The sequence below is a fragment of the Sus scrofa genome, chromosome 9 (assembly GCF_000003025.6).
Source record: "Sus scrofa isolate TJ Tabasco breed Duroc chromosome 9, Sscrofa11.1, whole genome shotgun sequence".
Lineage (NCBI taxonomy): Eukaryota > Metazoa > Chordata > Mammalia > Artiodactyla > Suidae > Sus > Sus scrofa.
In genome coordinates, this window is record NC_010451.4 from 99,844,603 (window position 1) to 99,871,972 (window position 27,370).

Genomic DNA, 27,370 nt, shown 5'->3' on the forward strand with positions numbered 1-27,370 from the left:
ATAACAGAATATTCAAGAATAGTGGAACAAGTACAGAAAGTATAGCATATGTGTAATGGAAATATCAGAAGGAGAAAAAAGTAACAGAAAAAATATTTGAAAAAAATAATGACTGAGAATTTCCCCCAAATTAATGTCTGACACCAAACGCAGATCCAGAAAGCTCAGACAGGATAAATGCAAAAAACAAAAAACAAAAACAAAAAAACACACAAAAAACAAAAACAAAAAACAAAACAAAATTATTCATAGCCATATTATAATTATAGAAAATCAGAGATAAAGGACAGATCCTGAAAAAAGTTGGAGGGATAAACCACCTTACCTATACAGGAGCAAAGGTAAGAATTACCTCTGACCTCTCCTCAGAAACTATGCAGACAAAGAGAGAATAGAGTGAGATATTTAAATTGCTGAGAGAATAAAACACACCAATCTGAAATTTTGTACTCTGAAAAATTATTCTTAAATATTGAAGGAGAAATAATAATGAGGGATATTACATAATTATAAAAGGTGCTACTATCCAAAACACATAACAAAACTTAAAGTATATTTACCTAGCAACAAATTAATAAATCTGCAAGAACAAATAGATGAATCCACTATCATAGTTGGAAACTTTAACACTCTTCTATCATAAATGGAGAGATCCATCAGGCAGAAAATCATTAAGGACCTAGTTGTACCAACAATACCACCAATCAACTGGATATAATAAACATCTGTAGGCTACTTCATCTAACAACAGCAGAATATACAACCTTCTCATATTTGCATAAAACATTCACCAAGGTAGACCACATTCCAGGCCATAAAATACACCTTAAAAAATATATGAGTAGAAATTACACCATGTCTTTTCTTAGAGCATAGTGGAATTAAGCTAGAAATCAATAGCTAAAAGACAGCTGGAAATTAAATGGCATACTTTTAAATAACACATGGGTCAAAAAGAAATATCAGGAGAAATTTTAAAGTATTTGTACTAAATGAAAATACAGCTTATCAAAGTTTGTAGAGTATAGTGAAAGTAGTGCTTAGAGGATAATTCATAGCATTGAATGCATATGTTAGAAAAGAATATCTAACATCAATCATCTAAACTTCCATCTTGGGAAACCAGGAAAAGAAGATCAAAATAAATAAAAAAGAAGCAGTAGGAAATAAATAATAAACAAAATCACAGAAGAAATAAAATTGAAAAAAAGGTAATCAATAGAGAAAAATCAATGAAACCAAAAGTATTTTTTCTACCAAAGAGCAATAAAATAAATAGGCCTCTAGATAGGCTAATTAATAAAAAAGTATACACAAATTACTAATATTAGAAATGCAAAGGAGAAAGTAATTACAGTTCCCATTGACATTTGAAGGAATAGCTCTGTGCCCACAAATGTAATAACTCAAAGTTAATAATTTAGACCAATTTTTGAAAGACACAAAAGAATATATACAGATGGAAAATAAGTATAAGAAAATAAGCCCTCCATCATATGGCACCAGGGAAATGTAAACTAAAACAATGAGATACCACTACACACATATGAGATGGAAATAGTCAAAATCTGGAACACTGAAAACACCAAACGCTGGCAAGGAAATGGAGCAAAAGGAACTCTTATCCATTGCTGGTGGGAATGCATGGTACAGCCACTTTGGAAGACATTTTGGTGGTTTCTATAAAGCTAAACATACTTTACCCTATAATCCAGCAGTTGTGCTCCTTGATGCTTATTCAAAGGAGTTAAAATATACATCCACACAGAAATCTGCACATAGATGTTTACTGTAGCTTTGTTTATAATTGTCAAAATTTGGAAGCAACCAAGATGTCCTTCAGTACGTAAGGAAGAAATAAAATGTGGTACACTGAGACAACAAAATATTATTTAGTGCTGAAAAGCAAAACACTGAGACACAAAAAGACATGGCATAAGTTTAAATATAAAATACAGTAAAAGAAGCCAATCTTAAAATGATACATACTGTATGATTTCAACTATATGACATTCTGAAAAAGGCAAAACTATGGAGATTGTAAAAAGGTCAATGGTTGTCAGGGATTAGTGGGAAGGGAGGGATATATAAGTGAAACACAGGATTTTCAGGGCAGTAAAACTACTCTGTATGATGCTATAATGATGGACACATGTCATTACACATTTGTCCAAACCCATAGAATGTACACCAGCAATGAACCTTAATGTAAACTGTGGACTTTTGAGTGACCATGAAGTGCCAATGTTAGTTCAGCAAATTGTAACAGATGTGCCATTTTGGTGGGGCATGTTGATAATTGGGGAGGCAATGCATGTGTACTCTAAAAAATAGAAAAATTCTAAAAATTTCTAAAATTCTAAAAAATTCTAAAAAATAGAAAAATTCTAAAAAATTAGAAAAATGAATAGACTGTGTGTCCTTGGATGTGGGAATGGAGTGAGAGTGAGTGACAGGGATGCCTTGGTTGATTGAGTTGAAATGGTGCTATTCAGTAGAGTTCAGTGTTAAGTACAGACTTGCTAAAAGTCATGGCAGTGGTGGGAGTCTGTAATAGGGTGGGGAATGTTACTTGATGTGCTTCCCTCAGAAGCCAACTCTGAAACAGACTAATGTCTGAGGGCTCCCAAGATCACCATCTGTGGGGGAAGTGAAAGTAGCATATTAAACTGAGGGAGATGTTGGGCTGCAGTGTGGTAGTAACAATGTGTCAGATAATCCCAGAGGGATCTCTGAAACTGGCCAAGCCCTTCATATTTGTCCTGATTTGAGGCACCAGGCATTGGATGCGGAGTAGCTGCTTTGAGTTGTGTGACCTTAGGTGAGGTAGATGTTTTAAGCTGAGGGAAATTTCTGGAGAGAACTAACAGTTCTCAGCTATCAGGCAGAAACACTCCAGCAAGTAGGGGAAAAGTCCTTCCTTTAGTCCTGAAGGAGGGTGTGGATAACTAGCACAGCAACCACAACAGGAAATCTACGGAAAATCCTGATAAACATGTCCATTAGGTTACCTACAGGAAAAAGAATTGTACTGGAGATTTAATCACAACTGGTTACCTAGGTGAATGCCATCAGAACACCTCTTTTTGGAACAGGACCAAGAAAAGTATGTGTGCGTGTGTGTGTGTGTGTATGCATCAGGGCTATGCATATAAACATTTAAACTGCCATATGTAGGGCACTGTCCCACTATTCTCTCATGTGTTTATTCATTCACTTGTGACAATTTTAGTATCTTAATTTTTAGATAAGAAGGCTTCAGCTCACTGGGTTGTTTGATGTTCTCTCTATTGCTTATGAAGACAACTTTGGCAACATGAACTTCTGAAGACAGAACAGGTGTGAACTATGATATTTTATTTAGTGGGCGGCTTTGGAGGAAATGTGACATTTGGAAAATAGGAAGTTCTGGGAAGCTTCTGAGCTTTTACAGAAGAAAGGACATGGTATATATATCACTAGGTCACTTTGTTTTACAGCAGAAATTACACCCTCAATGGAAATGAAGCTGACTAGTATACATGAGGATGCAGTGGGTTAAGGAGCTGTTGTTGCCATAAGCTGTGGTGTAGGTTGACCATGTGGCTCGGATCTGTTGTTGCTGTGGCTGGCAGTTACACCTCCAGTTTGACCCCTAGCCTGGGAACTTCCCTCCATATGCCGTGGGTACGGCCCTAAAAAGACAAAAAAAAAAAAAAAAAAAAAAAAAAGAAATGACTACAACCTGGTAAATTAACTACACTTCAATAAAACAAAACAAATCAGTGAAGGGTTTTTTTTTTAAAAAAAATACACCTCTCGTATTGGAGTTCTCTGGTCATGTATATTTGTAGTATTGCGCTAACATCATTTTGTAGTTTTCAAGAGAATCATTCTACAGTGTGACTACAGTTCAAAACTTCAGTAGAACTTCAAGTAGAACTAACAGGCAGAGCAATCATTTAACAATTTGCTAATGAAAAGACAATTCAATGTAGACATGAAATTATTCTTTACCTAGTACAATGAAAGGAGGGGAAAATATAGAGTCATTAAAACAGATTAATTTCACTTCCTGCCCATCAAGCAGCCCGTGATAACTGTCTAACCCATATGGAGGTAAAAAATAGAAATGATGACAAACAAGAGTGAAAATACAGGAACCTGGGTTAGTGTTGGCAGAGTAATGGCTTTGTGACTGCTTTCAGGCTTGCATGTGCTTTGTTGGTATGGAAAAAGGGGAAATAGCAAGAATAGGATTCATAACATGAATCACAGAAAGGGGGCCAAAGTTGGTACATACAGTGAAGTTCTGCAATGACTGGGTAAGATCTGTATCTTTTTATTTTATTTTATTTTATCGGATTATAGTTTGATTTACAATATTGTGTTAGTTTCAGGTGTTCAGCAAAGTGAATCAGTTATACATAAAAATATATCCATTTTTTCATATTCTTTTACCATATAGGTTATTACAGAGTATTGAGTAGATTTCCCTGTGCTATACAATAGGTTCCTGTTACTTATATATTTTATATTTATAGTAGTATGTATATGTTAATTCCAAACATATACATGTTGGTGGCCTGTCACCAACATGACCAAGAAAAAGTAGCTTCATAATGCTGTGAAAAGATATGTTCAAATTTAGTCCAATGTGCCACCTTTTCAATACTGATACATGAAAGTGTAAGGATCCTGACTCCCTTCTCTTCCTACCATCAACTCAGTGCTCTGCTGTGACAGAACTTTGGCAGTGCAAGTCTTGGCCAAGCTCTGCAAACACCCCTACAAACAGCTGCCTTTGGCAATTCCTTTGGCATAGGGATAAGTATATCAGTAGTGTGATCTACTCTTGAGTGGTCAGACTCACAGAAGAGGCCCATGAAGATGCTGAAGTGGGATTAAGTGATTTTAGTTGGAAACTATGGGGTTCTGGCTCTTTGGAGTGTGGGCTAGAAGAGGAGCCTAGGTTCCAGGTAGGCATTTCCCCTTGGCCCCCTGTCCTTCTTGATTCACTGCGGAGGACATTAGCCTATGAAGAGCCAGCGGAGGGATTTCCATGTTGTGGGGCCCAGGGAAGGGTCCCCTCTTGACAGAATCTAGAGGTGGTACAGATTTTAGAAATATTGTCCTTGATAATAGTGGTTTCAAGACAGTGTTAAGAGTGAAAAAAAAATGGCATAGGGGAGAGAAGTTAGAGACTGCAATGGACATTGCTTTCAAGGTGCTTGCCAGGCAAGGAAATGAGAGGACTGGCATGCTAACCAGTTGAGGGTGGTGACCCAAACAGGATGCTCATGTATATGCCAATGAGAAAGATACAGGAGAGAGGAAAAGTAGTAAAATTTGATAATACGTAATTGAGAAGGGACTGTATTGTTGACATGCTATCCTTCTATTCTTGCTATTTCCCCTTTTTCCATTCCAGCAAAAGCATATGCAAGCCTGAAAGCAGTCACAAAGCCATTAATCTGCCAACACTAACCCAGGTTCCTGTATTTTCACTCTTGTTTGTCATCATTTCTATTTTTTACCTCCATATGGGTTAGACAGTTATCATGGGCTGCTTGATGGAAGTAGGAAGAGAAATTAATCTGTTTAAATGACTGCATTTTTCTCTCCTTTTGTTGTGCTATGTAAAGTATAATTTCATGTCTACAGTTAACTCAAGCCTCAGCAGTGACAATGCTGAGTTCTTAGTTGCTAGCTACCAGGGATCTCTTGAAGTTACTTTTTTTAAGAAAGAGGAAATAAATTTTATTTTTAAATTTATAAGCTTGACTTATAACTATTTAGATGTGTATTATGTATGCTTTGAATGATACTCCAGCCCCCAAAATATTAGATGTAGGCCTGCCTGGATTCAATGATTCGTATTATGTATGTTTTTAATTAAGTTAATTACCAGTATATTTTTTACTTGACCACTCAGTAGCATTTGAGAGAGTGAATCACTCCATTCTCTTAAAAGTCTTTTGGAGTTCCCATCGTGGCGCAGTGGTTAACGAATCCGACTAGGAACCACGAGGTTGTGGGTTTGATCTCTGCCCTTGCTCAGTGAGTTAAGGATCCAGTGTTGCCGTGAGCTGTGGTGCAGGTCTCAGACGCGGCTCAGATCCCTCGTTGCTGTGGCAGTGGTGTAGGCCGGCGGCTACAGCTCCAATTAGACCCCTAGCCTGGGAACCTCCATGTGCCACGGGAGTGGCTCAAGAAATGGCAAAAAGACCAAAAAAAAAAAAAAAAAAAAAGAGTCTTTCTTCTCTTGGCTTTAGGAAGACAATATATTCTCCTGATTCTTCTTTCATTTAGCAGCAACTTCTACAACTTCTTCAAATGACCTTGTACACATTCCCTGAGCTTTTCTCTCTTTATATATCACTGTCATTATTTCATCTAATTTTTTAGCTTTAAAATTCATTATCTGCTGATAACCTTCAAATTATATTCTAGCCCTCATGTAATATCACTTAGATGTGGAATCTAAAAAAAAAAAAAAAAGATACAATTGAGTTTATGAAACAAAAATATACTTTCAGAAATAGAAAACAAACTTAGGGTTCCCAGAAGGATATCAGTGGGAGGGAGGACAGGGGGACAGATAAATTTGGAGTTTGAGGTTAATATAAACACACTACTATGTATACAATAGGTAAACAGTAAGGACACACTGTATAGCACAGAGAACTCTACTCAGTATCTTATAATAATCTATAATGGAAAAGGATCTAAGAATTCCCATTGTGGCGAAGCAGAAACGAATCCAACTAGGAACGTTGAGTTTGTGGGTTTGATCCCTGGCTTTGCCCCATTGGTTAAGGATCCGTCATTGCTATAAGCTGTGGTGTAGGTCACAGACGCGGCTCAGATCTTGCGTGGCTGTAGCTGTGGCATAAGCTGGCAGTCGTAGCTCCAATTAGAACCCTAGCCTGGGAACCTCCATATGCTACAGGTGCGGCTCTAAAAAAAAAAAAGAAAAAAAAAAAAGAAAAAAAAAAGAAAAAGAAAATAATCTGAAAAAGTATACATATAGTTGAATCTCTTTGCTGTTGCACTAGACACTAACAGAACACTATAAAGTATACCTCAGTTTAAAAAATTTATATTCTGGCCAGAATTCTGATATTGAAACTAATATATGGGTACCCTGCTTGAACACTTAAATTTGCCTAATAATTTTTAAATATTTGATATTCAAAATTGGGCTTCTGATCTTTCTCCTCCAAATCTGCTTGTTCCTGTTCCACAGTATATCTCATCTCAGTATGAGATACCGCATCTCAGGAAACCCTATTCTTACAATTACTCAAGCTCCTCTCTTTCTCTTGAACATTGCACCTCTCAAACTCTGCCAGTTCTACCTGTAACATGTATCTAATATATGTATATTTGTTATCATGGTGATAATCCAGACTAAATCATGTTCCCTTTCACCTGCATTATTGCAAAATTTTCCTAACAAATTTTCAACATGTTATCCAGAATTCCCCTGTTAACATGTTGGTTATATCAATTTATTCTACTGCTCACAACCCTGCAGTGTTTTCCAATCTCTCACAGTAAAAGCCAAAGTCCTTAGGTAGCTTAGGAGTCCCTCGAAAATGTGAACGACCCACTCCATGCCCACTCACTCTCTCTTCCTCTTCTACTACTGTCCCTGCCTTTACTCTGTTCCAGCCACCCTGGCTCCCCTGTAATACCTCAAATCATACTAGGCAAGTGTCTGCCTTCCAGCCTTTGCACTTGCTATTCGCTTTGCTCAGATCTGTTTTTCTCTAGACATCTGTGTTTTTCATGCCTCATGTCTTTGATAGCTTTGTCTACATTTTACTGAAGTGAACAGTCGCTGCACCACTAAGAGCTCCTTTCATGACCGAGGCTCTCCACCCACTAGGAGTTTTGGCAGCTGAGTCTCTCTATAGGGAATGGTCCTTGATCAAAAGAAGCTGCCTTGCCCAAGGTTCTAATTCCCACCTAAAGGCAGCCCTCACCGAGTGACTGGGCAAGTTGGGAGGGTAAGGATCATTTTCCTTCTGAAATAAATTTTGAAGAATCATTCTGCCTCCCTCCTTCCATATAATTATATCTGCCAAGAGTGTTCCCCATCCCTGTTCTTCATGTGGCTCTGTTGCAGATTCTGTTTCTCAGAAAAAACTTAATCTGAGAAAGCTGGTATCAGGAGTGATCCTAAGAAGCAGACTCTAAAATGAGATATTGGAACTAGATTACCCAGGTCCCCATCCCCGACCTCCAGCCAACTGGGCAATTAGTCCCATTATTGATGGCAGGGTAATTGCTGATAGCCCCTGGCTTGCAGTAGAAGTTAAGTTTTTAGAAATTTCAGTGGTGGTAATCTGAGACGGGATATCAGTGAAAAACAGTATACTGAGAAAAATCTGAGTTTTTGAAAGAGTAAGGACAAATAGAAATTATAAGTACTGTAGCATCACACTATTACTGGGAGCTGTCAATTCACTGAAGAAAGGCAATGGAAGGCCAAGGGTGATTAATCACCAACATAATGCCAAGTGAAAAAGCCAGATGATCCTCTGTGCTGCATCAGAAGAGACTCTTATCCCCTGCAGTGGAGGTGAATGGGTAAAAAGTGATGACTAGGCAAAGGACTTAATTATAAAGATAGCACAGTTCCACAGAAGATTGAATTTTTAACCTTGGCAAGATAACTACACCAAAGCAAAGGTCTTCTTAGAAAGGAATGGGGCCAAAAGAATTAGCCCAGTGATGCCTTGGTTGATGCATCAAAAAGCCCTGAATTCTCCAATTCTACTTGAACCCTCTGAGCTGGCAAAAGTGTTATACTCTTCTCTTTTAAAAGCTAGCCTTATCTCTTGCATGAAGACAATGTAGAGTCCTTTGTCTTATAATATTCAACCTAATGAGGATCTATACCCACTGCTCCAGGAGACCAGCTTATCAATGATTATCTACTTATTATATAACCTGACCAAGGATGTTCTGGATCTGCTACCAGAACAAAGAGTCCAAATACCAAAAGATCTCCAGAAACTAACCAACATGTACTTGCAGCAGCTAGAAGAGTATATGTGTGTGTCTACACACATGTGAATATACATAAAATATATACATTTGGATGTTAAGCATACTAGATCAAAGGAAGGTGGAACATAAAGTTGGATAAAGGAAAGGTTTTATGCAGAACCTCTTCCCTATTATGCAAAGTGCCAACACCCCAGGAGATGATACAATGTTTTCTAGGATCACTCTTGGAAGTCTGGATATATTGTGGTCCCACGGCAAATGATACAGGAAGCCAACAAAAGGATCAGAGATGTTAGCATTCTAGACTGTAAAAATAATCAAACTTTAGGAAATTATCAAATAGATTTCCACATATCAAAATAGTAAGGAATGTACTAGCTGCAGGGGGAGGGGAGGAATTTATCATTATTGAGGTGGTTTTTTATAGGCAGGGGTTAATGCCAGAAAATGCAGTTACAGACCTAGGCTTCCTTATAATGGAAATTATATGACCCCCAAATAATAGAGACAAGGTGCCAGCATTTAATTATGGGAACCAAAGCAGGTATAATACTATAAAGAGAGTAAAGGTCAGAGTGGCAGCCAGGGGAGCCTGATATCCAACGACATGTGGAAACAATCAATACAACAAAGTGTTCTTAAAACCAAAATAAATGAGCAGGTCATATGAGTACTGCTGAATTTAAACAACCCAAAGTGTGAAGGGTAATCATTAAAAGAATAATGTCCCCGTCCTATTTCCAGAACTGAGCTATTTCTCAAAGCCAGAATGTAATTACTGAAAGGTCCTCATGAAGAAGAAATCTTCAACACTGTGACATATATATGGAATGAAGACTTACTAACCAAATCCTAGGAGGTCTGAGTTTATTTTCATACTTGGGGACCAGTATTAGCATCACAGCCATCATGTTACAGTAGAGACATAAGAGAGTCAGGTAGTAAGTGTATCCTGAACCACATCAGTGTTAACAGGGGATCCAAAAGATTCAGCGACCCAACCAGTAGTCCTTTCTTGAAACCCCAAATGTATAATTGGAATGAATATAAGTGGCAGAATACACATTTTTCTTTTTTGGCTTATGCAGGAAGAATTGGCACAGAGAAAAATGTCCAATAGAAGCCTTTTCTACTACTCTACCCAGTCTCTAGCTGTCATATCCTTAAATAAGGTGGACAGCTCCAATCCAGTGTAAATCTGAAAGAAAACTTCAGCATCAAAACTTGTGGTTGCCAAGGGGGAGTGGGGTGGGGGAGGGTTGGCTTAGGACTTTGAGACTAGCAGATGCAGACCATTATACATGGAATTGATAAACAACAAGGTCTTATTGTATAGCACAGGGGAACTATATTCAATATTCTGTAATAAACCATAATGGAAAAGGATATGAAAAAGAATATATTTACATACACACATATACCTGAATTACTTTGATGTACACCAGAAAATAACACAACATAGTAAGTCAACTATACTTAAATTTAAAAAAGTAAAAAAAATTGTTAAATAAATGAATTGTTGAACAAATGAAGTCCTACAATCGTAGAGGTGATGTTTTATACTTGCAGTCATTTGGGAAGGAGAATCATGCATTTTCAAGACAGAGCAAAGAGCTGTCAAACAGCATACATCTATGGATAACTTACTATTCACCAATTATTTCAATAAACAAGATTTTCTCTATGTCCTCTCAGTTTAGAGCCTGCCGAGAGAAGAGAAGAACCGGAGGGCATGGTCAGTGGAAAATACCCTGGCTAGTTAGTGAGGAAGGACAAACTTATCAGCAGTATATTCTTTTCAAGGATTTGGAAAGTAAAGAATCACCTAATAGGGGATAGTGGTGAAGCATAATGGAGAATATACGAGGTTCTTTCTTAAAGAATGGGTACATGGGAAAAAGTCAGCTATGGAGGTGCAAGATTTTCCCAGTGAGAAAATAAAAAAAGCGTTAAGTGAAAGCTAAGTTGGGATATTAAATTAGGAGAGAGATAAAAGCCCAGCTATAATAGAGAATGTGCTATGAGAAGTAATGGGAAATACAGATAAAGAGTTGAATAGTGTAGACTAGACTATTTTGTGTATGGCAATGGGGTTAATACAAGAGATGGTAAAAAAAATAAGTTCTTAACTTTTTTTTTTCCAATAGGAAAAGTAATATAATGAAACTTAGGTTTGAGGTAATTTAATGTGGTACAAGCAGACAGGTTAGATCAGAACAGGGCAGAAACTAGACTCAGGAAACCTAAGTAAGAGGTGGTTGTAAGACTCAGGACTGAAGTACAGAGAAACAATATTAAGGGGGTATGGAATGGAAATTTTACATTAAAGGGCTATTTAAAAACATGTTAAAATAAGAATTGGGGATAGGAAGAAGCCCCTTGGGAAATAATTATGGCTCTCATCTTTGTCAATTAGGCTTGTAACATGTTTTATTTCCAATGATCACTATGTATATATAATTACGTCCTAATCTACAAAGAAGAGTATATAGAATAAGTAAAGATTGAAATCAACTCCAATAAATAAAAGTACCTATTTGCATTACCTCTTAAGATGTAAGAGCTGCTGAAGGCTGGCACTGTAAACTTATTGCACCATCTGAATGTGCTAACTTGCAACAGCAAGTTTTGCACTATTCCCTCAAGATCAAAGGCTGCTCTCAGGAAGGTCCCCAGAGACATAAACTCTCTGGAGGAAATACCATGCACAGAACTCCAAGAAATGCACAGTTGAGTACCATTAGCAAAGAAGGGATGGTTTGCCTTAATTTTCATGGGAATAGATGAGGATAAGGGTCATTGCTAAGGGAACGAGGACTCAAACCACCCAGGGACCTAATGCCTGAAGTCAACACATCCTTTGAGAGAGGGGAACAAAATAAAGAATATTACAGATGGCATCCTGTTTTGACAGTTTCCAGAAGGAGCTGAGCCATTGAAACCACTTACTGAAGTCAGCCACATGTCGTAATCTCAGGGGAAATCAAGCTTGATGACTGTGTAAAATGAGGTGATACTGGCAAAAGACATATCTCTAAAACCTAGGTTGAAATCTCGATATTAAAAGCAAGTAGGAAATAATCACATATTCTTTCAAGCTAGATGTTGAATTATAAATGTAAAATAGTGGTTACTCAAACTGTTTAAGGGCTAATATCCTAGTCTGAAGAGACCACAGAACCCTGACCAAAAATAGCAAGAGGAAAAATTTGTTCACACCATGCAAACTTGTGGTATTTCAGTGACTTACAGAGGGCTCACTCTCTGTGTTTTACCTCCTCAGTTTTCCTTCTTGCACGCCTGGTGCCCAAACAAGATATTCTCAATCAGGCTGATACTGTAATTTTAAGAAAAAGTAATAGGAATAACATTCTTAAGTTATTTTTAATGATTATTCCAGAAGACCACAATGCTCCAACACAATGCCTCTTGCTGTGTGTGTTTGGGTTGTGCAACCCCATGTGTGTCTATCTGTGTGTGTATATGTACACAGAGCAATCTACCTCTTTTAGGTGATCAATATATAAATTTTACATGATAGAATCTTGTATAGCTTTATGTTTCTCGTTTTAAGAACAAAATGTACAACCACATTTTTTTCTTAAAAAAATCCCCATCAATTTAGTTATATTTTTCCTGTTGTCATCTTCTATTTTCCCAACTATGGAGTAAGATTTAACAATAAAAAGGAGGGTGCTGGTGTTATTTTTAAGGCTGAGAAAAAAATGTGTAAATATTGGGCTAACAGTTGTAATTGTAGATACTTACATTGTTTCAGCCCAATGAAAATTGGGCTTTTATTTGTTGATTTTTAAAGGCAATTCTACAATTTCTGGGGTATTGAGATAGACCCACCATGATACTGAACCTTGAATAGAAACCCTTACCATACTGTGACCTCAGTAGATCACACACAAAAAAGGCTCTAGGTCCCTATCAATGTATTAACAAGAAATAATTTTGGAATATATTAACAAGAAATAATTTTGGAATATTTCCTAGGGTTAGCACTGTACCAAAGACTGTGGAGAACATCTAAACTAGTAAGATTTTGTCCTCACTCTAGTGGAATTTACTATTTTACTTTCATCATTTTTTTTAGGCCCAGAAAGCCTAAGTGAAGCAACATGGATTAATAGGTGTATTATCAACCCCAACTCATTAGCAGAGCTGTGTCCCAGGTACCCAGGGGAGAGGGCTGAGAAAAAAGCCTTTCTCTTCTCCATGGCTCTCCCCAGCCTCCCTCCCCTAAATATAGATGCAGCTTGAATTTTAGTCACTGATGAAAAAAAAATCACATAATAATTTCACGAAATTGATGACTGCATATTCTGGGCTGAACAGAAAAGTGGAAATTTGTAATTTAATACAGTGCAGAAAATATACAATTCTACCCCTGAAAAAGTTGGTCAGTTTTTGTCAGTAACCCACTTAGGGAGTCTCAGTAAAATATGTACCCTTTCTAAGCCAGGGTATGTTCCCACTAAAAAGCTATGGGGTATATTTACTTGAATCAAATTATACAAAGTATCTTATCCATTCATAATTGCTATGAGACATACATGCGTCTTTTATATTCAGGGTACTCTGTGTTCAATTTTGATGTAAAAACAAAAATCAGAATAGTTTAATATTTGTATTCTTATGTGCTACTGTTAATGTGGACTCAGTCCTCATGCGTAAGCATAAATAAAGCAATCAATGCAAATCTTTGTTCCTTTGGAGCAGGCCCTTTGCATTGTAATAGCAACACTGCATGGTTTGCATGGACCCTCGCATACCTGCCTTTCCACATCTTTATACTATCATAACATGGCTTTAGAAGAATGAAATTCAGAAAGATTTGACTATGCTTATGTATTGGCAGCCTAATATTTTATGTGAAAAAGTAAACAAAGCAGGACTCTGTATTGAATTTGGCAACTTATTTCCTTGTTCTATGAATATGCAAAAGCCCACCTGTTCAGACTGCCCATGATCCCAAAAGAATGGCCCTGACATGCTGATGGACAGACGGTATTCTAGCATTTCCTGGTTAGGTACATTCACAATTCCCAAAATGTGCACTGAGAGATTTGCCTGCTTACCACATGTTCATAAGGAAAACAGCACTTGACTACTAAATGCTTTTTGATTAATATAAACAAAAAATTACACAGGAATCTCCATCCCCAAGCTCACAGACCTTTAGGAAGGACAAGACATCTCTTGGGGTGGTCTAAAGGCATGGACATATCTAGGTATATTTAAGGTTCTTACTTTTCAGGAAAAACCAAATGACCTACTGGTTTCAAAGACTATTGCTTTTTTTATTCCTTTGGTACTAAATCAATAGACGTCTTTATAGCATAGCAGCTGTTGCTTAATGGTCCCAAAGAGTTAATGCACTGCCTAAATTGAACACATTTCAGTGTCTACCCTGAGCAGGATCTCAATTAATGTTGATGGATTGACTTTCTCACATGCGTAAAAGCTCAATTTGTACAATTTAATCCTATGAGACTAAAGCAAATAATTTAAGAGCACTGTGTGTTGAATTCTATGTTTGGCAATACAACAATGTTTATAGATGTAAGAACTACATGTATTTGTTTCCATTTTTTCATAAAAAGGTATTTTCTAGTTAACTGAAAGAGGCTACGAGAGTGTCAAACACTTTGAGACATAATCTAAGCATAGCAAGACTATAAATTTGGCTGATTGAATATAAATATTCAGATAGTGACACTGGAGTAATTACAAAGAATTTGAAGACTGAAATATCTGAAGATAAGATGCAAACTTTGTTGATTATTAATAATATCTTTACATCATGTAATAAGGATTGCCTATGATAGATAGATAGATAGATAGATATAAGTGGGAAACACTCCATTTGAACTGCTCATTCAGATTTTGACAACTTTCTACACTATGTATGGTATGCTATTCTTTAAGGAAGATGAGCAGGTTGGAGGATGTCCCAGAAGTATCCATTTAATTTGAAAGCATAATGAATTTCCTCTTTACATGCCAACCATACAACTCTATGGTTGAATAGTTTTACCCTGTGATCAGGTGACAGCTTGGAAAGCATCTCCCTAGTCAAAGCAGTGTCTTAGGGAGTGAGGGAATGCGCTGTTGGTACTTCAGCAGAGCACTGCTCTTGCATCCTATGTCCAAACAAGAGCTGTGCTGTACATTTTAAAAAGTTTGAGCAAATAAACTGACAAGTATCTAACACTACAAGATGGGAAGCAGCATTAGTTCAGAAAGCAAAGAGTCTGCCAAGAGATCAAAAGAATTGGAGAAAAAGCTTCAGGAAGATGCTGAGCGAGATGCAAGAACTGTCAAGTTGCTGTTATTAGGTAATATCGTGTTTTTATTTTGCCTTTAAAACCCTGATTTGTTTCATCCATAATATTTTACTTTTCTCAAACTTTAACCGAAATACCATATGGAAGGTTTATTATGAAAATGTGTTTGGAACTTAACTAGACTTCATATGAACTCTATAAAGTTTGCTTTTGTTTAGGATTTTATTACATTTTTTTTAGTTAAGCAGAGAAAAATATTTATTAGATGACTCATTTCTCTATGTCAATCATCTATTATTATAAAAACTCATGGACTTTTCTTATTTTATCCTAGTCATTTCCTGGATATCAACTTTTTTAATATTGAAAACAATCACTTATTACACATTTTAAAGCTTTATGTCATTTTGTTTGAAAATATGTTGATTGGTATCAACACTAATGTTATTTAATTACTTATGCTATAATAACCATTAGTTTCAAGTTATTTATAGAGTAGTGGTTAAATACTTTATTTCACATTAATAATATCATTCAGGCTCCTGAACAGGCCTGTAATGTTGTCTGCATACGTGGAAAAAAAAAAAAAAACCCTCCATTTAAATCCTTTCAGGATACTTAAATATTCATTCAGATCAGGAGTTATGTCTCTTCTACCTTTTATTTCCTCCAAATTCAGTACAATATTTTACCACAACTATAAATTCCATAAGTGTTCAATGAATTGAAGGAATGAAAATAATCAATATGCCACACATTTTTCTAAATATACAAACAAATGTTAACGTGTCATGGTCACTAGAAGATAAATATATTTTTCAAATAAAGACCTATGAAAATAATACAAAAGCTTTAATTTATTCATAATTGTGTGTTCCTCCTGATCTTAGTTATACATAAAAGGACTTCATTTTATTTCGGAATTGTGAATCTTCCACATAACAAAATGCTCTCTTTTGTGTGTGTGTTTGTGTGTATGTGTGTGTGCATGTGTCCCTTTGCTGGGTCTAATTTGGTACCAGGGGCAAAAGTGACTCAGAAACTATGACATTCCTAGCACTTTCTCCTCCAAGGACAGGAAATGTTTTCTCCCTTTATGCCCAAGTTCCAAAGCCTCACACTTGCCCGCAGCACTTGCAAGTATCTACCTAGAGAGGCTGGTAACTTAGAGAGACATAGGAATCAACTCTCTTGAAACTAGCACATATACTTTCCCTAACCTCCAGAGTATTCTCTAAGGCTTTGGTCAAGAGTGAAAGTAATGTGGATATAGAGAAAGCAAATAAAACGTGAGAGGGAAAAAAAATCAAGCATTCATGCAAATGCATTCTGTGTCCCTCCTATACTAAGAACAATGGCATGTGAGCAGTGTTGGAATATATTAAAAATCCCTATGTCTGAATAAAATTTCAAAAGAATAGATATATTTTCAATATATCAAGTATTTTTAAAGTGGTGGGCTAGATCAAGAAGAAAGGGTTCGATTCTGCAGAAGAGATATCAAATATCATTAATGTTTCCTTTATATCTTTTACTTTCCTAAGACAATCAAAATTGCATAAAGTCATTTCCAGCGCTACCATATAATATTCTTGAATTTACTTTCAAACAATATGCAGACTGAACTTCTTAGTCATATCTTAGTTACAAAAAATTAATCATATTCTCTTTAGCTTTTCCTATTTCAATGATATTTCAAACACTTGACTATGTTTTCCCTTCTGGATTCTGTGTCAGTTCTATGTCTAATGATTAAATTGTCGAGGGTCAAAACAATAAAGTCTTGTAACAACTCCACTTCAGTTATTTTTTGAATTGAATGCAAATTCTCTAAAGTATAATCTTTATATTCAATCTGGTCTCATTAAGATATCATAAAGGCATTCAGTGAGACTAAACCTTGCCACCTGTAAGTCTCCTCACTAATGAAATTAATTTAATTCCTCCTATTACTGAAAGAATAATTTTCATTCATCAGGTGTGAACAACTGTTTTTAAGTTTATCAATTGTGTGTCATGCGGGACTAACCTGGTCAGACTCTAAATCTAGTTCTGTTTTTATAAATTAGAAATCTGAAAAACATTTTTGACAGATTTTTTATGTTAATCCTCTTATCCAATAGATTTCTAGCTGCTTCAGAACAACTTTCTAAATTTTACATGTGCTGTAAAATAGATGTACCATTTGGTATGAATGGACACAAGATTTCATTGAATCTGAAGAGCTATATCAAAGTGCTACTTTATAAATAAAAGATCACCTGGCAGATATTCCTTTTTATTACACCTTCCAGACATGCAGTATATTATAGAAAAGATGCCAAATCTGTTGCTTTGGCAAAAAGCAGGCTTTTAAAAAGCACTGGAGATGATATATATTCCTGGATCATGTGATAACTACCATCAAGACAATAATGTCACATACTTAAAAAAAAAAAAAAAAAAACTAGCCTGTAAAAATGCCCAAGAATACATTTTAATAGGAAACACAAACGGTAATGAATAAGCTGTGCTTTGTAGACTTCCAATGTTAGCTTTATTTAAAAATCTTAATTTAAAAGTGTTTGATTAACCTTAATTCTGTTCAAAAGAAACACCTGTCATTTAATTGTGGCATCAATGAGTATCATATTTCTATTTTTTCTATATCTCCTTTCTTTATATTTATTTTAAATTTCATTTCAAATTTATTTATTTATCACATTACTTTTATTTTTGAAGTTTTACAAATTTCCATCACGTGAGCTGTTAGATGCAGAGCTCTGAATATAGGTAAAAAATTAATTTTTTCATCATATTTGAAACCTGGCCTCAATCACTCTACAATTTTGTTATGATATTATAATTGGTTTTTAGCCAGTGATTTCCATAACTACTATGAATGGTTCATCATTGGTATTCTATTACTTTCTTTATTTGTTTATTTAATTACCTACTTACTTAATCTTCTTTTTGGCTGCCCCATGGCATATGAAGTTCCTGGGCCAGGGATCAGATCTGAGCTGCAGTTGCAACCTATGCCACAGCTGTGGCAACTCCAGATCCTATAACCCATTGCAACAGGCCAGGGATTGAACCCACAACCCATGCTGCTGCAGTCAGATTCTTAACCCACTGTGCCACAGTGGGAGCTCCTATTTATTTATTTAACTTTTAAGGCTGCACTTGGGGCATATTTTAAGCCTGCACTTGGGTTCCTAGGCTAGGGGTTGAAGCTGTAGTCCTATACCACAGCCACGGCTATAACACATTGGATCTAAGCTGCATCTGTGCCCTACAGCACAGCTTTCAGCAACACTGGATCATTAACCCACTGAGAGAGGCCAGGGATTGAACCGAATCCTCATGGACACTCTGTCAGGGTCTTAATCCTCTGAAACACAATGGGAACTCCTATTCCTTTATTTCTAAAGCATTTATTTTTTTTTTATGTGCTAGCTTGTAAATATCATACTATTTTTAATGGTGCCATTTGAGTTCTATTATTTTAAATTAGGAAGGAGGTTGGGATTAACATATACACACTACTATATGTAAAATATGTAAGTATCAAGTACCCACTATAAAGCACAGGGAGATCTACTCAATACTCTAATAACCTACATGGGAAAAGAATGTGAAAAAAGAATGGATTTTTTTTTTTTTGCATAACTGATTCACTTTGCTGCATACCTAAAACTAACACAACATTGTTAGCCAGCTATACTCCAATAAATTTTTTTAATTAAATATTATTCCAGTCATTGGCTCTTAGGAAAATGACCCTGGAAAAATTATAGAAAATGTTTTACTCTACTTTAAATGTGCTTTTATATATTAGCTAATCAACTTTTTCTAAATTTTCCAAACTGTCCCACTTAATGCAACAAATGGGTATTTTGGAAGGTGTTTGTTTTTTCTTTTTTAGCATGACAGTAGGAGAATTATGATTCTGATATTATCTAAATGCTTGTTACAAAACAATTGTTAAAATAAAATTGCAAAGCAGAATTATCTAAGTAGGTATATCCACTTGGCAGAATGGAGAGAATACAATTTAATTATGATAGAGGAGAACATGTTTTTAAGCCATTTGAGGTAAAAAATTTATTTAATATTTCTATTTAGTGTCATGCTTTTTTTCACTTCTCTGAATGGTCTTAGCCAGAGACATAACCTCAGAGAAATAATGGGTGTCAAAACATTGGGTAAACTGTAAAAATCCAGCAAATATGGTTCATTTTTCCTAGATATGAAATAAATTGAATGTCAATAAATGTAAACAATTTTCTTACTGCTATGGATACCAAGAGAAAATAATACTTAAGATTCAGATTATATCAAAGTTCTTATTTTTATCTTGTTTGTTTAAATAGGTCTTTATTTTTATTTTTTAGAAGTATTTCTATATATGAATGGAATAGGAATCAGGAAACTAGAAGTGTTCCTTAGTCACTGGCTAGAGTATAAATTCATCAAGTGTAAGAAAATCTATTTTGAATTTCTATTATATTAATAGAGTCAATGCCTGCCTGTGGTTGGGATCACATAATAGATCCCCTGGAATATTTATGTTACAGTTAAAACATGCAAAGCAGAATTACCAGAATTAGAAATGACCACTAGTAATAAGAACCTTGTGAATAACATGAATAACATGTAGGACTTATTCCTGAGTAAGGTTTCCAAGTTTGGGGTTTATTTATCCCTATTAAAGTCATTCTTTCCTTCCTATAATAATAATAATATATTTTTGTTTTACAATATTTTACAGTATTTTTCTAAAGGTATCAGTTTTATGGGTGCATGAATATTTTTAATACAAATGTTTAAAATTTCTTTTCAATAAAGGCAAAAAAGTCTACTGGGAGAGTTTCAAATTGTTTCCAAAGTACAATGCACTGTATACAACATAGCAATTTGAAAGTCCAAGAGGCAAAGCCAAATATTTGCAATGTATTTATTTATAAAGATGGCAGCATCAAATAGCTTTCTGCAATGTCCCTTTTTTTCCAATAGGCAAAAAACACTTAAGTAAATGTTTTGCATATATTTGTTTTTTAGATTAATTTATCTCAAATAATCAGGGCCCATTCAACATAGACTCATAGTCTCTCATATAAAAGATGCAAATCATTTATAAAGGCATTCCATATTTACCCAAATGATTGTATTTGTTAGTGAGATTAAACATCCTATCCTGCTGATAATAACTCTTGTTAGCTAAAATTTAACAGAATCTCTCTAGCAACATCACAGAACATTTTTAGATTCGTTTCATTGAAATGTGAATTATTGATTCAAGAGCAATACTGTACCTTTTAAAACATTCATATAAGCTACATGAATAGTTAATAAAAATTATTTACTCCTCCACTGGGGGGTATTAAAACATTTGCTAGCTGGCATAAAGACTGCATGATATATATTACATAAAATATACTTCCAGTTAAGATTTAGACTCAAATTCAGAATCCTTCTCCTTATGTAAGCTTCCTCCCAATATATCAATGTAGAATGTAAATCTAAAGAAGTAGGATTGAAGGTAAAACTGAGAGTAAGACACATCAAGATATGAAAATATCATTTCTGTTTACTAGATCCCAGTACTAATAAAGTAGAATTCAAGGGTTGAATTCTTGCCTCAATATTTTATATTCAAATAGGATAAATTTGTCAGTTAGAATTGTCCTTTTAAGATACTGGAAACTTCACTCTATGACCAGGATTTGATTTATTTACTGAAATAGTTCATCATTTTCATATATTTCCCTTTAAGGTCAGCCATTTTACCTATGTTCCTCCTAAAAGTCAGTAATATTCTGTCCCCTAGTCTTCTACCTTAATTGACCTTCACATCCTCAAACCTGAATAATTCCACAGAGTTCTCCATTTATTATTGTCCTAATGCATTGTTCCCAACTGATTTCCTCCAAAATGATGCTATTTAATATCTTTACAGCCCTCAGTTGCTCATCTAACCCTGGTTCCCAGTGTAAACTCCAAATTTCTGTCATTCCCAGGTATTGTAGAATAAAATGATCTATCATTTTCAGTTTCCTGGCTATTTCCTGTTTTTAACTTTAGCTTGGTGAATAATTATTTTACTTATTCCTAGTTTTTTACTAAAACATTCCAAAAGGCAGCTATTTCTACATTTCTAACATCACTTTCTAATCTCCTTCCCTCCCACCTTACCCTAGACGACAACCCCTGTGTAAGATAGTAATCAGTCATCATCTACAAACTTTCATTTACTTTCTTCTATTTCAACTAGTTTTAAGGAATTGGTGTTATTCCATTTTTATTTAAGGCTAGTTTCAGGCTTCATGCTGTAAATTTTACCCCCTCTCATATCTTAAGAATTTTGCTTTATGAATTACTTTATCTGTTTGCCATTTTCCAAATTCTTCTTGGTTGGCTTCTTTCTCTTGGCATTTGATTATATTTCTCTCCATTCACCTAAAAATTTTTGACTCTATAACCCCTTTGAATTCACCTTATATAAGTATCTTTTCAAATGGTTTTTACTGAAATGCTTCTCCAAGTAGATCAAGTTCACTGCTTCTATTTCCATACCCTCTCCATTTTCTTCAGTTAATTGTAATCTAACTTGCATATCCTCTTCTTTACTAAAAAATTCTCTCTTACAGATCCCTAACAACCCTCAATAACTGACTCTCTTCTGAACTCCTGTAACACTACAGTACCTCCCTGTTTTTTTATACCCTTTACTCCTCATTTTGTTGAAGCTTACTTCTTTTCTCTCCATTCGTAAGTGGTCCTTGAGAGTTTGCATTTTTCAATCTGTGCTCTCTCAAAAACCTATCAGGACTTTATCACTTCTAGAAAAATAACTCTGACATCTTTTCTTTTTCCTGATTTCTTTATCCATATTTGAAATTTCTATTATTGATCAATAACCTGGTTGTGTGCTGGGAGACCAGGAAATTATTTTCTAAGTTTATCTCACTGTAAATTCATCCCCAAACTTTATTTTTCTAATTAAGTGCCTCATGTCAACTCACTATTTCAATCTTCTTTAGCTCCTTTCTTTGTAATCATTCTCTATTCATTGCCCAAATGACAGTCTTGTTACAAAGTTTAGTTTTAGCTCTATCTCTGATAGAATGAGTCTTAACATTTTTTCTTTGTTCTACTGCTACTGTTATTGTTTTCAATCTACAAAGAAATCCTATGAAATAGTATTTTCATTATATAGAGAAGAAAATGAGAACTTAAGATAATTCAACTTGTAAGATCACAAATTAGTTTACAGGAAAACAAAGCCTTTTATTTTTATCTTTCTCAGTTTTAAATGAGTATTTGCATTTTAAGTTCTATGAAAATAGAGAACACATCTGCCTTTGTTCTTCATTGAATTTCTGTGGCTTAGCACAGGAAAGCACTCATGCTTAATGCACGAAAGAAGGACAGAATAAGAATCTAAAATATTTCCCTAAGTTGTTCATGATGACAAAAGCAGAAATATACTTTTAGTACTGGAAATTTTATTAATGTTAATGAGAATACTAATACTTGGATTTTTGGGGGAGGGGTGTGTGGGGGTGTGTGCAAGACCATCCAGGCTATGCTATGAGAAAAAGATTTTATGAGGACAATTGAGGTAGTAAGACTACTTAGAACACTGTCACCACTTTGCAAATATTATGAGGTTGCAAATACAGGCAGAAATTACAGGTTTGGAAGTGAGATTTGGGGGACATCTGGGGACAAAATCAACAGTACTTGATGACCATCGGCCTGCTGGTGAATGCTAAGTGAAAAGAATGATTAAGGGAAGAATTGGGAACAGTGATTATTTTATTCATCGAGACAGGAAATACAGGACAAGGTTTAGGTTGGACAAGAAATGGAAGGAGTAATAATTTGGGATATTAAAATTTGTGATGTTTGTAAAACAACCAAGTGGACACATCAATTAAATAAATGAATATGTGTCTAGAAATTAAGTGGGATAATTCTAGTGATAGCTATCAATTTGAAATATTCAACCTTCTGTTTTCCCTTTCCCAGGTATAACATCTGTAAAGGCCAATCATATAATTAAACAAGGTCCTTTTCTGAAGCATTTATACAAAATGTATGTGCATAACTGCTCCCACAATTAATACTTCGACAAATTAGACAAATTCTACCAATCTATCCATATCTATCTTTCTATCTTCTATGTTTTCACGTAAAATAGGCCTGTACGAGAAAAATCACATAATTATTTATTTCAGGCTTTTTTTTTCTACTTTTAGCCTAAGAGGTACATTAATAAGAAAGATAACATACTTGTTAAAATACTTCAAAATCCAAGACAGCTTAACATAAATAACATTTTAAACATTGTCACATATTTTTAAAACATGCATAAAACTGGAAGTATTTAAATAAAATTTCATAGGTAAGAAAAGAGTACATGGCCACAACATTCTTACTCACAAATGAAACAGTTGTGAAACTGTTCAGCTGTTGAGGTGTTTTACATATTTTAATGTTTATCACTACTATATCACAGAAATAGATGCTTGGACATACTAATAGTTACAGAACTATATCTGCCACCATATGACTACTGACATGATGTGTTGAAAGAACACAATATTATTATATCTTATGTATGCTAAAATATTTACATTGGCTCTAGTCCTTAGATAAATATAGAATATTTAGCATTTTGTTGTCATGTTTATTAAAACATTGAGAATTTCCTTTAAAAGCTTATGTGATTTTAAAATAATCTACTCATAAGCTATTTAATTCATTTGTAAAATAATATGGACAAATTTGCCAATATATTTGTATATTTTATTCTGCCAGAAAAAAATCTCAGTGTGTACTTATTTTTCCCAAACTTTTAATAATCTTAAAACCTGCATAATTTTGAGGAAGTAGGCCATAAGAAAACTATACTTTATATTCTCCATTTTTACCAATTATAAATTCTTTTTCATTTGCTTTAAATATATATATTATATAAATTTACATACATATGTTTACATATATGTATATATACATATATATTTATGTTTTGGCTAAACCTCTTGAAGGCAATCAGACACTTCACCTATAAATACTTCAGAATTAATCTTCTAAGACTAAGGTCATTCTATCAGAAAACCACAATAATATTTTCATGCTGAAGAAAATTTATATCAATCCAAAATGTTGTCTAATATATATTTCATGTTCAGATTTATCTGTTCTAATATGTTTTTCTTACCTTTTATATTTCTTGGACCAAGATCCATTTAAGGTTTGTATAATTCCTTTGGTTATTCTCCTTTTCAAACTCTTAATTTAGAACCTTTCCCTTGTCATATTGTTGTTGTTAATTTGTTTTTATGACATTGACATTTTTCTAAAATCTAAGACAATTTATTATATGAATTTTGTATTTGACAAAGACAATGACAGGCCAATCTCCTTCATAAACACAGATCCAAAAATCAAAAGAAAATATTACTAAACTGATTCTAGCAGCGAATAAAATGTAAAAAAAAAAAAAAAAAAAAAAAAGCCAAAAGTGGGAAGAAGAGCTAGCTCAAGAACACTTGGTTGAACTACTATTAAAACATTGTACTTAAAAAACAGGGCAAGCACAAATCAAAACCGAACATTACATTCACAAAAACTGAAAAGTTCTCAAGCAGAAAATAAATGGAGACCATCCAACCAAAAAAAGAAAAGAAGAATGGAGAATCATATAATCAACTGGAAAACAAGGTTTAAAATGGCAATAAATAAACACCTATCGGTTATCACCTTAAATGTCAGTGGACTGAATCCTCCAATCAAAATACACATAGTGGCTGATTGGATAAAAAAGCAAAAACCTTCAATCTGCTGCTTACAAGAAACTCACCTTAGAGGAAAGGACACATATAGATTGAAAGTGAGAGGATGGGAAAAGATATTTCATGCCAACAGAAAAGACAGGAAAGCAGGAGTTGCAATACTCATATCAGACAAAATAGACTTTAAAACGAAAGCCATAAAGAAAGACAATGAAGGACACTATTTAATGGTTAAAGGATCCATTCAGGAAGAGGATATTACAATCATCAACATATATGCTCCTAACATAGGAGCACCCGGATACCCCAAAAAAATACTAACAGACATAAAAGGAGAAATTGATGGGAATACAATCAGAGTAGGAGACTTTAACACCCCACTCACATCAATGGACAGATCCTCTAGATGGAAAATCAATAAAGCAACAGAGATCCTAAAGGAAACAATAGAAAAGTTAGACTTAATTGACATTTTCAGAACATTACGTCCAAAAAAATCAAAATACACATTCTTCTCAAGTGCACACAGAACATTCTCAAGAATTGGTCACATGCTGGGGCACAAAGCTAACCTCAACAAATTTAAGAGTATAGAAATTATTTCATGTATCTTCTCTGACCACAATGGCATGAAATTAGAAATCAACCATGGGAAAAGAAATGAGAAAAAACTGACTACATGGAGACTAAACAACATGCTACTAAAAAACCAATGGGTCAATGAGGAAATCAAGAAGGAAATTAAAAAATACCTTATACATCGAGACAAATGATAATGAAGACACATCCACTCAAAATCTATGGGACACCACAGAAGCAGTGCTTCGAGGGAAGTTCATAGCAATACAGGCCTTTCTCAAAAAAGAAGAAAGATTTCAAATTGACAACTTAACCCAGAACCTAAATGATTTAGAAAAAGAAGAACAAAAAAGACCTAAAGTCAGCAGAAGGAAGGAAATCCTAGAGATCAAAGAGGAAATCAATAAAATAGAGATTCAAAAAACAATAGAAAATATCAATAAAACCAAGAGCTGGCTCTTTGAAAAGGTAAAAAAAAAATTGACAAATCTCTGGCTAGACTCACCAAGAAGAGGAGACAAAGAACCCAAATAAACAAAATCAGAAATGAAAAAGGAGAAATCACAACAGATACTGCAGGAATACAAAAAACCATAAGAGAATACTATGAACCATTATATGCCAACAAATTTGACAATCTAGAAGAAATGGACAACTTTCTAGAGACTTACAGCCTGCCAAAATTGAATTAAGAAGAAATAGGCCAATATACAACTACAGATGTGATAAATTCAAAAAAAAGAAAAAGAAGAAATAGACGAACTGGTCAGACTGATCACTAGAAATGAAATTGAATATGTCATAAAAACACTCTCTACAAATAAAAGTCTAGGAACAGATGGCTTCTCAGGCAAATTCTACCAAACATACAAAGAGGAACTGGTGCCCATCCTCCTTAAACCTTTTCAAAATGTTGACGAAAGAACTCTCAAAAGACATTCTATGATGCCACCATCATCCTCATTCCAAAACCAGACAAAGATATCACCAAAAAAGAAAACTGTAGGTCAATATATTTGATGAATATAGATGCAAAAATTCTCAACAAAATCTTAGCCAACCGAATCCAACAACATATCAAAAAGATCATACATCTTGACCAGGTGGGATTCATCCGAGGTGCACAAGGATGGTACGACATAGGCAAACAATCAACAAAATACACCACATTAACAAAAGTAAAGTCAGAAACCACATGATCATCTCAATAGATGTACAGAAAGCATTTGACAAAGTCCAACATTCATTCATGATAAAAACTCTCACCAAAGTGGGTATAGAGGGAACATTTCTTAACATAATGAAAGCCTCTAATGACAAATCCACAGCAAATATAATACTCAAAAGAGAAAAACTGAAAGCCTTCCCACTGAAATCTGGAAGAAGTCAGGGATGCCCACTCTCACCAATACTATTCAATATAGTATAGGAAGTCCTAGCAACAGCAATCAGACAAATAAAAGAAATAAAAGGCATCCAAATAGGAAGCGGAGAGATAACATTGCCACTGAATACAGATGACATGATACTATATATAGAAAACTCCAAGGACTCAACCCCAAAACTACTTGAACTGATCCACAAATTCAGCAACGTATCAGAATATAAAATTAACATTCATAAATCAGTCACATTTCTGTATACTAAACAATTAAATGTTAGAACAGGAATACAGAAATACAATACCATTTCAAATTGCATGACAAATAA

The 27,370-nt window shown here is 34.7% G+C and overlaps 1 protein-coding gene across 2 annotated transcripts in view; it reads left to right on the forward strand.

Annotated features, from left to right (window-relative positions):
- The window catches only part of GNAT3 (G protein subunit alpha transducin 3), a 61,831-nt gene continuing 38,264 nt past the window's right edge, over positions 3,804 to 27,370 (forward strand). Inside the window, exon 1 of one of the 2 annotated variants that reach the window (XM_021063492.1) lies at positions 3,804 to 4,304. Coding sequence is in view for 1 of the 2 variants with exons in the window: in XM_021063493.1 (XP_020919152.1) it covers positions 15,230 to 15,347 (118 nt within the window). In the remaining variant the exon portion in view is untranslated. Of the gene's footprint in view, positions 4,305 to 14,230; positions 15,348 to 27,370 lie in introns of those variants that run through there. The other variant, XM_021063493.1, reaches the window with a different exon arrangement.